The 14,563-nt window shown below is 33.0% G+C and overlaps 1 protein-coding gene across 2 annotated transcripts; it reads right to left on the reverse strand.

The window, feature by feature from the left end:
* Window positions 1–1,743: 1,743 nt before the first annotated feature.
* LOC120339482 (T-box transcription factor TBX20-like) lies at window positions 1,744–14,189 on the reverse strand. 2 transcript variants are annotated; one of them, XM_039407619.2, is made up of 8 exons: window positions 13,471–14,189; window positions 13,092–13,275; window positions 12,123–12,259; window positions 11,488–11,624; window positions 4,470–4,628; window positions 3,894–3,970; window positions 2,701–2,804; window positions 1,744–2,335 (listed from the first exon to the last, which is right to left on the reverse strand). In XM_039407619.2, the coding sequence occupies exons 1-8, from the start codon at window positions 13,727–13,729 to the stop codon at window positions 1,959–1,961; spliced, it is 1,434 nt and encodes a 477-aa protein (XP_039263553.2). In that variant the 5' UTR covers window positions 13,730–14,189; the 3' UTR covers window positions 1,744–1,958. The 2 variants fall into 2 exon arrangements, with proteins under 2 accessions (XP_039263553.2, XP_039263552.2); XM_039407618.2 differs by having other exon boundaries at window positions 1,744–2,407; window positions 13,471–13,925.
* Window positions 14,190–14,563: the final 374 nt, after the last annotated feature.

Consider the following 14,563-nt stretch of genomic DNA (forward strand, 5'->3'; position numbering starts at 1 on the left):
GATATGGCAACAACAGAAAATGTTTTTTTTTATGTCATTTTCTGCAATTCCTCCCTTCAGTTAAAAGTCTTCAACACTTGCTCTGATATTTGAAAAATAATTTAATTCGTTCAACACTACAACAATTGGTTTACATGTAGGCTATGTGTCCTCAGAACATAGAAGAAAATCAACTTGTACGAAACCTCATTCGATTCTGAGATACTTTTCGTTGCAGCTTATCCCGGGTGTTTCAAATACACCCCGAAGGTTACAGCAGACAACTTTTAATTGAGAATATCGATTTTGATTGATTCAGCCTGTTTCTACTTTGCCTTGCAGCAAATTATTCAATATATATTAGTTATTTGTTTATGGCAACAAAAATTAATTTTTTCTGTTATGCGTGGACATCCGTGTGAGTGATATAAGTCGCTTATGAGTAAGAAGTTGGGAATCCTTCTCGTATGCGTGACTGATACCACTCACTGCATCCTATACCTACAATTCAGTTATCTCGAAATGCTTTTGCGCAAAGAATCTCACGGTTCGCCAATTGAAAGTTTTGTCAGTAATTGAAAAACATCAAATTCACAAATGTCCGCGATGTAAAAAATAACAAAATTTAAACAAGTATATAGACTATAGAGTATAGATCAATCTTTCCCAACTTGTGCCAATATCTATAGACTTAACCTAAGCGAAATAAATATACTGGAGATTATACTCTGAACTTCCATTTTGTGGAATTCTCTTCCTTCCACTATCTCTGTCGGCAAGAATAAACTTATATATAAACTAATTTAATTTTTTATTGCTTTTCGCGGAGAAGATTCGCTTATGATTTTCGACCAGTAGCTTTAGGTTATTACTGTGATGAAAGTCGCCAAATTTAGTAAAGTATTTCTATAACATCGCCTGAAGTTTTAGTCTTTCTGTCACAATTTTTCTCTTCGCAATCCAATTTGGATTCGACTAATGAAATTATATATCTGGTAAATGATTTATGTTTCCACGTCACATGATGCAAATAACTTCCAGTGAAAATCTTTTACGTATTTAGATAGTTAATTGTAATTTGAGTACATTAGAATTTTCCTCATTATTTTGTGTGTTTGTTTGTATAATGTACGAAATGCAAAAGAGGAGTTATAAAGCGAACGGCACAATTACCTAAGTTGACTTATAGGGTGAATAAGTGCTACGGAATCGGATTTCAAATGTATAGATTTGCAGATCTACAAAAATGGATTTTGTTGAGTTCACATAACTGCAGCTGAAGCACGCAGAAATACTAATTATTCCAATTATAATTAACTAACAAGCAGTATTCCCTGTAGCGAGATCATAATAATAACATTTACTACACAACAGATAACGTCACAATCCCAACGATGTCGCAGCTGACGACTAGCATTTTATGCCTAGTTGTATAGACTAGTTGTGCAGTAGATAAAGGATTGGTTGTGGTAGACCGGTTTTATTCAAAGGTTTCAGGCTAATCATCACGGCGGTCCATAGCGCTGACAAAGTTAGCAACCACTATAAAATGGCGTAAATATGAGCTCATTTTGGACAAGGCTATACTTATAACGTGCAGCAAATCAAAAAAAAAAAAACTTGTCAAAATGTAATTTTTGCTTATCCGCAATTGATCGATTGAACATCAATTTGACTTCCCAAGACTGCACTTCTGCATTTGACTGTATAAGTAATCTGAACACGGAGATTTCCTATAATATTTTCCCTTTTTATTTAAAAACGTACAAGAAATCGCTCAGAGTAAACTTTTAATGCTCTCAATAGTCACTCAACTAAACCAATTCATACAGCTTTCCATTACCCAGAACAGCCAGTAAGACTATCTATTGTGCGTCCAATAATGTTAACATCGAACTTTTGTGAGGCCAATTTAAAGCAAGAAATTTTAAAATTGTAACCGATGTCAAATAAATTGGAGTTGTATCAAGAATAAATATTTAAGGAGGTTTGTGTTTAACATGGGATGAGGGAGGGAAAAAACCTGGCTTAAAATATGGTAATTGATATCTGAAAGTGGAAACAGAAAAGGAGTTGTACGGATTGTAACGTTCACTATCACTAATATGAAAAGTCCGGTCTTTAGCTGCTACACGATTGAGGTAGGCATGATGGCGTATTGCCGGAATAAGACTTCTAGAAAGTGCAGAAATATCTCTAGCGCCACTTCTGTGCAATGCACTTATGTTCGGGGGAAAGTATTCATTATGAGGCGGTTGATGTGAGAGTCCGCTGCTTAGTGAAGATGCCGTCCCCGCTACGGGCGAATGGCTCGTGTACCGCTGGTAAGTCGGTGACATATGGTGAATGGAGTTCCCTGGGAAAATACGATTTGTATTTTCGTACGCATTTGACATCAGTCGACTGAAGTTTGCCATTGCATTCGTAACTACAATGAACGAATAAAATAATAAAAGAATTATTGAGTATGCGTTATTCTGCAAAATAAAATACACCATCGTTATTAAACATCCATTTGAAATTTATAGTGTAGAGTGATAAACTAATATAGTTCACTACTACGAATAGTATATTTCCTTGAAATGACAACATTCTATGTTATAGGATGTTCCTCTTCTATAATAACTGAGAAAGTTTGAATGTATACCTATTTTTAACATAAATAAATACCTTGATGCTGATTAAATTATAAAAGAATAAAGCAATAATAAAATTACGTACGGGGCGAAATATGTGAAACACTTCTGCCGAGTAATAATTCAACAGCTGCTGCGGTACCAGGTTGTAAAATTCTTCTTTCGGTTAGTAAATTTTCTACAGAATCTCTAAATTAAAAAACTCGTTGTTTAGTGGAGAATAATTTACTTTTACACAAATTTAACGCTTCAATTAAATTAGCACAAGCGTGCGAGGGAAAATGAGAGACGTATGGCATTCCACAATTGTAATTGAATCTTTGAGCATATGCTCGCCAATTACTTAATTTTGACCTATCGTTTCTTTGAACAAGATTTGATAAACTTATATTCTGTTTTATGAAGCCAAATATATGAGGGAAAATTTTACCAGAAGTTATCGACAATTTATATTTCATTCCTAACTGCAAAATGGGGTGACGTACGCACCTGACACCTTCGCGCATCCTGGATAATAGAGTAAAAATTACCGAGCAGAAAGATGTGATCAACCCTTTTAGTGTTCGAGTATAATGAAATTAAAGCGCCCCCTTGGGGAAAGAAGACGCTTCACATTTCTAAGATGATGAGTTCTTGCGAATTACTTGGCGAATAATCCGATAAGCGTGAGGCATGTACATTGGCTTTTACTGAAAACGCTTCGCGTTGACGATCTTTTTTAATTGAATCTCGGCCGCTAACCACTCGATTTGGCGCAGACGGGCACGAAATTTTCCGATACAAAGCAAATTAAATCGAGGTTGATTTACTGTCTTGTGGTCGGGCGATAAAGTGGCCGCGCGCCGGGAGAGTTTTAAAACAACGCCGGGCCAATATTTTTTCTTGTAAATAATATTAAATTCACGATAATTCTGTATCGCACCGGATAATCAAGAGCGAAAATATGCACAAACAAAAACAATTTGCGTCGACGAAATGCGGCCAGTAGAATTTGATGATAAAAGAAAAAAATATATTGCCGGAATAAAATGTTTTATGCAGTATTACAAAATTAGTAAACTTCACTCAAATTTGTTCGTCATTGTTTCCAATGATTCACAAGAATTAATCTTTTAGTAATACATAAACAAAGTATCATATTTGAATTTTAGCTTGAATCAATCTACAGTTCAAATATGAAAAGTTTTTTTACAAAGGGTAATTTGAATACCCATGTGTTTACATTGTGTTTCAAGGTTAAGTTTTAATTGTGATGATAAAAATAAAAAGCTTTTGTACCTTTCGTATTCATTAAGACGGGAAGAATCACGAAATCCCTTTGCAAACGGATTGCTATCGATCTTTAAACGGGTAATCTGCAAAAATGTCATTGATAAAATTTTGGTGCGAACTTGCTAACCTAATTACCGCGGTTCTCAGTTCGTTTCTAAACTTTCAGTTCAATGGAGAGGAATAATTGATAAGCTAAACTACAGTCGTGGCAAACAACAAAAACCATAACAAGATATACTTTGGTTGAATGACAAATCTGTGATAGAAATTGTATTTTGAAATTAATTTAAATTTTTCGGGTCGGTGTATGTACTGAGCTTAAAAAATGCGAAACAGGAAACATTTTTACATTGGTTAGTTCTGTTTAAAAAGTCAGTCAATTTGTAAACAAAAGAAAAAATAACATATGCATCAAGAAAATATTATTCTGTAGACAGTTTATCAATTTTGCGCTCATCTTATTGGAACATTGACTATAAATGCAAAATGATATCACCAATACCAAATGAGTTGAACATAAAATTTCTAATCTCAACTTCAATACAATGTACCATCATAATTGTGGACGTAATATACACTTACCAATTGATTTTGATAGGCTGTAACTGCAGTAAACTGAGTTTCCGGGAAAACAAATGTTTTATAATCTTCTTCTTTCATATTTTTGAATAAACCTGTATCTGCATTTGCTCGAATCACGTGGATTCTAGGCTGGTATTTGTGCATGGAGTTTAATATAACCTAAAACAGATGAAATATAGGTTAATATTGATATTCCTGAAAGTGTCTAGAGAGCACATTTAATCTCTAAGTCGGTTCTATCAAATCCGTCAAAAGTTTCTCTAACTTCGAATCAAACGTGACCTTTTTTCAGATATGTTTACTAGAAACTAAAATAATTTCACCAAATATATTCCGTGATACTTAGGGAGAAATAAGAGCAACTATAATTCAAAAATTCGAATATGAAAATGTTTGTGTTTTTGTACAATTACTACGTAAAGCTTTGGGTATGATTAGTAATTCTGTAACCTGGACGCTATTTATCATTACCCATAATGTTTCGAACGCTTAGTGCCTAAAAGAATATACCGTGTTTCCACGAAAATATGACAGGGTCTTATTTCCATCGTCTTTCGAACAATACCACTAGGGCTTATTTTGGGACGATGTCTTTTATTTTTATTTATCAAAAAAATGAATTACAAAGTAGACTACTGCGATTTGTTTCAAATACACAAAATTTGAAAACCGATATCTTTTTATTCATAAATAACACATTTTCCTCTCTCACACGTTTTAGATTAATCATTTAAAACGTGTAGGAGATATCGACTAGGTCAACAACAAAAAAATTCGCGCTATCGACTATAGGTCTTAGTTTATGGGGAAGGGCTTAAATTAAAATCATTTTCAGAATTCAGGCTAGGACTTTTATTTTCAGGATAGGGTTATTTTCGGGGAAACGCGGTATATAAATGTTTAGATACGAAAAGTAAGAAATAATTCAACACAATAGAATAATATTTTTCAAATTATCCACATCCAAAATCGGTAAGGTAAAAGCGATCGCTGTTTTTGAAATAGTAAGCCATAAGATTGACCTTAAGTCCAAACACTTTGATAGTAAGAGATGGTCCAGAGATGCGGCTGCAAGTCCAGTCAATATAATTGCCAAATACTAAAGAATATTATATAATGAGGAATATTATGGAGCATAAAACGCAAAACCGCATGCATCTTACATTAATCTAATTCTAGTCCAACAGTTGGGCACGAACTTAAAAGATTTTTGAAAATATTGACAAATTAGTACAACATATAGTATATACATTAATTAAAGCGTTTTTAATATTTAAAATTATTCTGCTTCCGTGTTTACAGGAAGTAAACTTTAGTAAACCCTGTCGACACCCTGTTCCAATGAAAACTTTGATTAATAATCTTCACTTCGTCACACGTCACGATACTAACATTTGTATTGTCAGTAGAGAATACGTGGCGTTGATGTTTCCCACTCAATAACAATCAATCAATGATAAAGTGACAAAAAGTGTTTTTATCTCCAACTGCAGAATGGTGTACAGAGCTATGCTTACTTATCTGTAAAGCTTTCTGTTAATTGCCACCTCGAAACGATATTGACAAGAACCCGACCTTGATTTTTTGATATCGGGTTAGACTACGCTTAAACATTTCTATTTCAAGGCTGGAAAATTTTGTAGATACATCTACCACGTATGTTCGTGTTTTGATTATAAAACTGACACCTAATTGTAAGAGAGACAAATCGTATCTCCTTGTGACGACGGATTTCGCTGCTTTGATGACAGATACGTTCCGTGTTTTAAAAAGATAAAACGTTTTTAATGACGTAAATCACATCGCTGAATATTGGCTTCTACAAAAGAAAGAAGAGAAATGATTTTCTAAGGGTAAGTTTCAAAAACTAGTTCAAAGTACTTTTTCAATAGTCCGGTGATAATCATGTTTATTCCTTACGTGATCGATATAAACTGTGTTTTATTAATTTCAAAGAACTGCAATCATTTTTGCAAAAGAATGCTTGTGCAATCAATTGTTCTGTCGCATGGTGCTTAAGAATATAAGGAATGGTGAGATGTGCAAAGTAGTAAATACATTGTAGTGCGCAATTCAAATCCGGGTAGCCCAATGTTGTTGTAGGCTTTGGGAGCCACAAAATTATTTTTGCATTGTTCGCGGGCCACAATAGTGCCAAGAATAGGTGAACAGTGCAATACAAAACAAACACTTCTATTGTGTACACTCATTGATCAGTATTTGTCACTTATCAAGCTAAAACATGCAAAAACCGCAAAAAAAACTCACTAAAACCCGCAAAAGTCTTTCTATATCTACATTTAGGGTAAGATTTCAAACTCTTCATAATGTAAAAACTGCTTTCGCAAATGTAAGTGCATTCGAACATCGATAAGATTTTGAAAGCAAAATCTTAACTTTGGGAAATGGCTACATCTAAAATTCCGTTTTAAATTATATTCTTTTGTTACCGACACAACTTACCGACGTATCAAGCAAGCATTGTAGCATTTTCCCTCCCACACCCAGTTAAAAATCTGTTTGAATTTGTCAGCTCTCTTTTTAAACTCACGTTTACAAAATAACTGCAGATTGATAAATTACCGATTGTGACGTACATGAGGGTAATCACTAAATTTTCTGACATATAGGCAGCTATTTTTGCGATACTGTTTAGGCTGGTTGCAAGAAACACCCGGCATTATATTGTTAGGCCATAACAATAATATTTAGTTATTAGGCCTGGGCTTGAACCACCCTGATTTAGATTATTCGAAGAGCAAATAGTCGCGCACCATGCCTGACATTGGATGGATAGGTCAATGCACTCTCTGAAAATTGATCATTGGAGCTAATTATGGTGGAAGAAGAACAAGTTTGGAGGCTGCAACAGGAATCCTACGAAATTCTACTTAAGACGCGGTGGGAGTAAGAACTAAGCAATTAATTATACTAACAAGATATTCAAACTCGGCATCTTTTGTTTAGCTTTTGAGGTACAAGAAATAATATAAAACACTATTTTATGAACACATTTGGTAGTCAATCCCAATGAACTAATGCATTTCGTAGAAACTAATAATTTTTTTTAATTTAATTGTTAAAATTAGTTGGCTATACTTAACGATCGACACCTTTTTCATACATTTCCGAAACCAGTTGACGTAATTTATGTTGATGACGCAATACAATTATATTATATTCAAACTTTCATATCATGCAGATCGACTTTCGTAAACAAATAAATTTCATCACTCATTATCTGATTATCACAGTACTTCTCACCATTAGACCGACGTAAAAATATTGTTTCAATAGCATAATATATATTTATTTTACGTGAATATGTTTGAACGATTTGTTGTATCAACTCGTTTCAAACTTCAAATATATGAATATTTATTTTCAAATATTTTAAAACCGTTAAGGCATTAGGACAGAAATTAGGATGTCTGTGGATACGTATTCTAATTCTACTAAAAAATAAGTGAATTTTTTTGGGGAACATGTGATTTTTAATCATATATAAACAATCTACATTCGACTAAAGCCGAATCACTACGCCCAGGCAGGAAGCTTTTCCTACTTCGGTCGTGTTTTACACGCGATATAAGCAGGCGATGAGCGCCATTTTGTATTATAACAATCGAAAATATCTTGACGCGTTATTACGTAAAACATGATCAATCAAACAAAATGCTTTGCATATAGCTTGTCCGACACATTGATAAGGAGAAATAACGAACAAGCTATGCCGTCCAGGTCCGAAAATGTATTGAAAGAATTGAATTCATGATCGACCAATCTTCGGCCATGGAAGTATCCGATCAGCCTAGTGAAATCGAAATAACCAATTAACTGCATTTTAGAAATAATGCATATTTTTAATACTTTTGACAGATTTAGCTTTTTCTATCACAGTATATTGACATCATTCAATACTTGTTGACGTTGCCATGGATACTTCAAAATCAACTCATTTGTGATTTACGTCACGCACGCAATCGAGGTGTCGAAAGTTGAAACGAAACTGATCAATCATAATTGTTCTCTATTTCTGTACAAAATTATTGATTAAAATTCGAAAAATGACAAATTTATTCGAATATGTACAATCATTAATATATACGTAAATAGGGGATTCACCTATTTTTGCTACCATTATTATTGCTTGACAATAATTGAAATTTTTATTGCAACTTTCGATTTTAGTATATCTTTAGCTTATAAAAAATATTTCCCTAATACTGTTCTTGCAATCGAGCATGACGTGAAAAATTGTTTAATTACAAAATTTTTAAATTAGATTTTACTGGTGGACAACATTATAATTAAACCAGTTTCCCGAAATACATTCAAATGATCCAATTTATAGTTTTTCGATGAAATTTTCTCCCAGTTACGTCGATTCATACTTCATCAAAACTAAAATTCTAAAATTCAGATTCTTTTAACTTAAGCTTAATTTTTTGAGAAAATTTGCTCATCCTTAGTCTATCTATAACTCCAACAAGAATTTACAAAGAAATATCGTCATTTGTAAATATTGAAATCTACAAAATTTAGTTTACATCGAAGCATGTCACACTGTGACTGAAATGTCAACATTTCGTGCAGAGATTTCTGTTACATTTTGCCGTATTTGACAATCGTCTGAATAGATATAATGAATTTAATGAACTCATATAGTTGTTAGGTTTGTAGCATGATTTTCAGAATAATTAATATTATTTATTGGTATAACAAGTATATTTTATAATGCCACTTTTTATCTCATTATATGGGTGCTTTTGTACGAACACAGCAGTGATTTCCTTTTTTTTTACATATAATTAGGTATACAAAATTCTTATAATAAACACGATTTATATCGACATCGCCATGTTGCTATTCACTTTAAAAAAATCATGTTTGAATATTAATGTGGAGTTTCATTATTTCAAACTCTCATCGTAACAATGGTATGATTGTTCTGTGACTTCTATTTAATGCGGTTTCTTTATATCTATCGTTTTATTTATAAATAATGATACGCTGAAAGTTATCGAAATCCACGTTTCCAAGGAATATGCAACTTGAATTCAAATGAGTAATCGATTGTCAACATATGATTGTTAAGGCTGCTATAGCTAGATGGAATGATTTATATTTTACACTGAAACAAACATTCATTTAAAAGCTGATATATTGTTGTAATTTAATTATCCCATCCTGCCAAATTCAAACATGTTCTATAAATCAAGGAACATAGATATAGAAATGTAAAACTACTGAATGTTTCTATTCTTGGAAGAGCAATTACGTAAATACCTTGTAATAACATAAAAAATAATGACTAAACACAAAACCATATTTTATTCACTTGTGTCATTATACTTCGCGTCATTTGTAATTGCAATTTACATAGGAAAGATAGTTATCATCGCGGTCAAGAATAATCAACATTATGCATTTGGTTGTTTGTTCAGCCATTTTCTCTCAGGATTGCGTCATATCCTTAAATTGAAAACCAAATTGTCGAGCCAAGTTGAATCGTAGATTGGTGGGGTCCAGGCCGTAAACAACGAATTATCATTCTACCTATATATGAATTTCGATAAATGGCGTCATTCCGTATGATACAACATTCCTATTGAAGGAAATAAGGGAGTAAAGTTTATTGCAACTGATCGTCTTTCATCTTACAATAATCCTATACTATAGAAAACTGTATTCAGAATTGTATTTAGATCCAATATTGTACATTTTAGCAACATCTTTATCAACGACACTGTGTTCTATAAAATAAAGTTTCAAATATAATTTTGATACCAAGGCCAATTAATATACTAAGATAACAAAAATATCAGTTACAAATAAATTACAAAACGCGCTTGTTTCGAATAAAAATCGGATATACTTATAGTTTTGTAATGAAATAGTTATTATGTATTTGATATGATTCGTCACGCTAATAATCGAATTGCGTAAGTCATTTTTGGCAGTTTTGAGTTTTTTATGAAATAGGTATTTATGTAATGCTGCGCACCTGTCTGTTAACTCAGATTTTATTTAAGAATTCCGAAACCCATCACAAAAGCAAAATAACCTTGGCGAAGGATGGAGTTTTTGCATCCCAGATTCCAGCTTAGCGCTTATAAATTTCAATTTATACTACAGTATAGGAAGGCGTGCACTTGTGATATTCACTGTCTGAGTTCAATTCACCTTGGTTGGCTTTTATATTGGGTGCATTGCTGTTTTATTCTTTATATTTAATCTTAGTCTTATTTCGGTGGATGTGCATGTTATGTTGATGAAATATATATTTTTAAACATAAAAAATAATGTAATTGAAATAAATTAGTTATTTTGGGGATTAGAATTAGACATCGTATATACTAAGAATTACATTCGTTTTTGTATTGTTTGGTTTTCAGGACAGTCAGTTGCAAAATTGCGTATGTCCCCTAGTCATAGACACATTTCTGCCTAAGTCACTGTGCGCCATTATGACGTCACATGACTGCGTCATACAAATTAACTTAAATCCGGCTACGATTAAAAAATTGAACTATGGCAAATTATTGACTCTCAATGGCATAGCAATATCATTAGGAAGTTTTTTACGTTTCCTCAAAACTGCTAAAAATGACTTACGCAATTCGGTTATTAACGTGATGAGTTACAATGATCGGGTTGAGTACTCTATGATAGTTGAGTTTCTTTGTTGTGGATAGGAAAATTCAAATTTAGGTTGATGCCATTTTTCACAAGGAAATGGCATTTTAAGATCTTCAAGCACCAGGGTTAAAATTGATTGATATGGGAAATCGTGTTTTTAATAGAAGTTTCTAGGTAACATAATATATAGTTTCATAAATATATTATACTAAGCTCTTTCTTTATTATAGGAGTATTTTGCTTATCCTAATTTCACAATTTCATCATTTTTAATCTGACCGAACAGAAAAGCAATATATCATTCTCACACGCGATCATTTCTTGTAGTTGTCTCACAGTAAACAATATTTTTTCAAATATTACCAAAAAAGCTCACATGTCCATTTTGGTCCAGCGTGTTATTAGTTAACTTCAGTTTTTCGAATGAACAAAGCTGCTTTGTAAGTTGATTTCCACATATCGGTGACTCCGTATGAAAATATAAACGCGAGGGTACTGGTGGGTCTGCTTTACCTGATAAAAAAAAGAAAAACAAAATTAATAAAGCAATCGTGCTTTATATTATTATGTTCTGACATCAAATCAATAATATTTTTTTTGCAAATTTGATTAAGTCGCAGCTCAGCACATAGCTTTATATCAGTCGTGTTTATAAAAATGAAACTGTCACTTTCACGGACAACCAATTAAAAATGAGTAGCATGATTAATATAAGATTTTTTTGGAATGACAATATGGCATTCTTTTCTTAGGATTGAAACAACGAATGAATGATATGTCGCTTTTATTGTGTTTCATGATCGCGTATTATACGCTGTTGACCAATTTAACGTCGTAATTTATATTTTAAACTTACGCCATTATCAGCACAAAACCGAAAAAATACAATACTGACTGCGTTGATTATGATTTTGGCGAAAGACTCGGATCGTTTCCAAAATCATATATGATCAAAAAATAGGCTGACAGATTATGATTGTTTTCAATTCAATTTATCACGATAGTATTCACCTGCTACCAGCCATGAAGACTTGTGATAGGCATATCTATATCTTTTGTAATCCACAGGAATTATATCCATAACTACTATATATTTAGAATCTTGTAGGGCACCAGAAAACGAGACTCGTATGGTAGGGAACATTCGTCTAAATAGAGAATAAATATTAAATGAAAAAAAAAACATAAAAATATTGCGGATCCGATTACCTAGATTTAGGGAATAGCGGGTTGAATCTAGCTATGTTGGTTCTACATGCCATTTTGCTAAGGTTTATGATAAATTTGACGCAGGATATGGACGAACCAGATGAATTTCTCTTCCGTATCCGTGTCAGCCGCATGAGGCCAAGCGTAGATGATAACATTTGATTCGACCAATAATAAAAACTGTTCAATTTCAAGTTCACCTACAATTTTATTCTTATTTATTTCCAAAAATAACCTAATCATTATCCATAGATAAAAGCAAGTATTGTAGACATGCTAGTAGTAACTTCAAACTGTGATAATATTTAGTTCTCTGAAGCATACACAAAATTGAATTGAAGTACAAAATTGCAATAATATTAAATAAAAAGCATAAATCAGTTTTGACAACTCGCGACAATCCTTTTTAGACAGAAGGCTTTTTAGAATATATGATACATATCTATTGGCTCAAACAAGTCCAAGACGAACTGGATTATACCTGCTTACAACTGAGAATGTCAGTTCCAATCTACACTTTTTAATATAAGCTTAGTAACGTAAGATAAAAAAAATAATAAATTTTGGATCAACGAAAATTTAATATCCCCGAGGAGATTTTGAATATATTGAACATTAGATATTCCTAAAGTAGCACGCATATATATATATATATTATATGATCAAGGATGGCATAATTCATTTTTTAGAACGACTATATATATTATTCATTTTTAAATTTCCTCTATGCTGAAATTTTTAATTTGAATTAGAACTTTTATAATTCATTACCTTCCAGTTTTTGTAATGATCATTTCTGTTCCCAAATCATGAAATTTCCGCCAAAGTTCCTTCGATTCCAAAGTACATTCCAATAGTTTTAAATCTGGATGTTCCGGATTCTTTGACTCCTTCAATTCTTTTGCCACCACACAAGTAGTCGTTCCACCTGCTTGTACGTCGCATTCTTCATGGTCTAAACTCAAACTCAGAGATTGCTGCACGTTTTCTATGAATAGTTGCAGAACTCTATCATGTACTTCAACTTTAAATCATTACTCATTATCAAAATTGACTTGGATTTTGTCAAAGCATTTGTAAAAAATACTAATCAATTTTGGGCAAAACGTTTCACTTAGGCTAAATGCAAAATATTTTGAAAGTAACTCACGTGTTTCCTGTACGCATGGTGATACCGAAGGGCGCGGGAAATCAAGAATATTATCAGCGCCACCCGATGAAACTTCTTCCCGGCAGTGAAAATCGGCCATTTTGTCCTCCGATGTCCCAGTCAACTCTTCAGCCGCTGCAGAGGTGGCAATAATTGCATCTATGCTGAACGCATTTGCTTTCGAAGATAATTTTATTGCTACAGTATGACAGTCTTCCATATTTTCGCCTACTGGCTTATCTTTTGTGTGTAGGTCCATTTCTTCAACTCGAAATCTAACTGTAGAAATTTTAAAAGCTATTGCTCGTCGTATTGTTCCTTCAGTCGACTGTTCTTTACCGTGATCTACGTCAGCGGTCGAAGCTTTTAGCGATTCGGAGTGAGATACATTCTCTGTTTTCAATTTGCGAAATGCGACTTGATAAATAGATTATGCATTGATCCTTTCTGTTGAGAATTTGGCAAATATGATAATTTCGCGTTATAGCGTCGTCTAGCGGCAATGTCTGATCTAACAACGGTTACAATTGTTATCCAATTCCGTAAGATTTAATGAATCCCCTTAATTTCTAATTAATGTGAATCATTGGCCATTCCCTCGATTTTTAACTTTCTAAAAATATGTGCGGTCCGCCACTGACTTGCAACCTTTAATTTTGCCCCGCGAAAGACAAAAGTTTGCCGACCCCTGCTTTAACCACATCTATCTAATAGGTAGAATATAACCAGTCATTTTAAATTTTATGCATCTAATTCTAAAGAAATTAACATCTCCACTATCCATACCCAATAGACAGACTGTCTTATCGGCTCTCCTCTGCCAATAACCAAAACAAAAATGCTACGCAGATCTACTTTTTCGTTTGCGCTAGAATGATTTTCTGTACTGGTATACAAGGGATTGGTAATGTTATTGGTATCATAAAGTAACTTTAACATAACATGAAAATCAGGATATCACGTAATAATTATTCAATAGATAGCAATGTGATCCCCATCATTAATTCGTGATGTATAGTAATTTATATACAATTAAGGTAATCTATGAAGTACTTCGTTCACCATATAATTCAACCTTCTTATCGGTATTCTT

The sequence above is a fragment of the Styela clava genome, chromosome 9, assembly GCF_964204865.1.
Source record: "Styela clava chromosome 9, kaStyClav1.hap1.2, whole genome shotgun sequence".
Lineage (NCBI taxonomy): Eukaryota > Metazoa > Chordata > Ascidiacea > Stolidobranchia > Styelidae > Styela > Styela clava.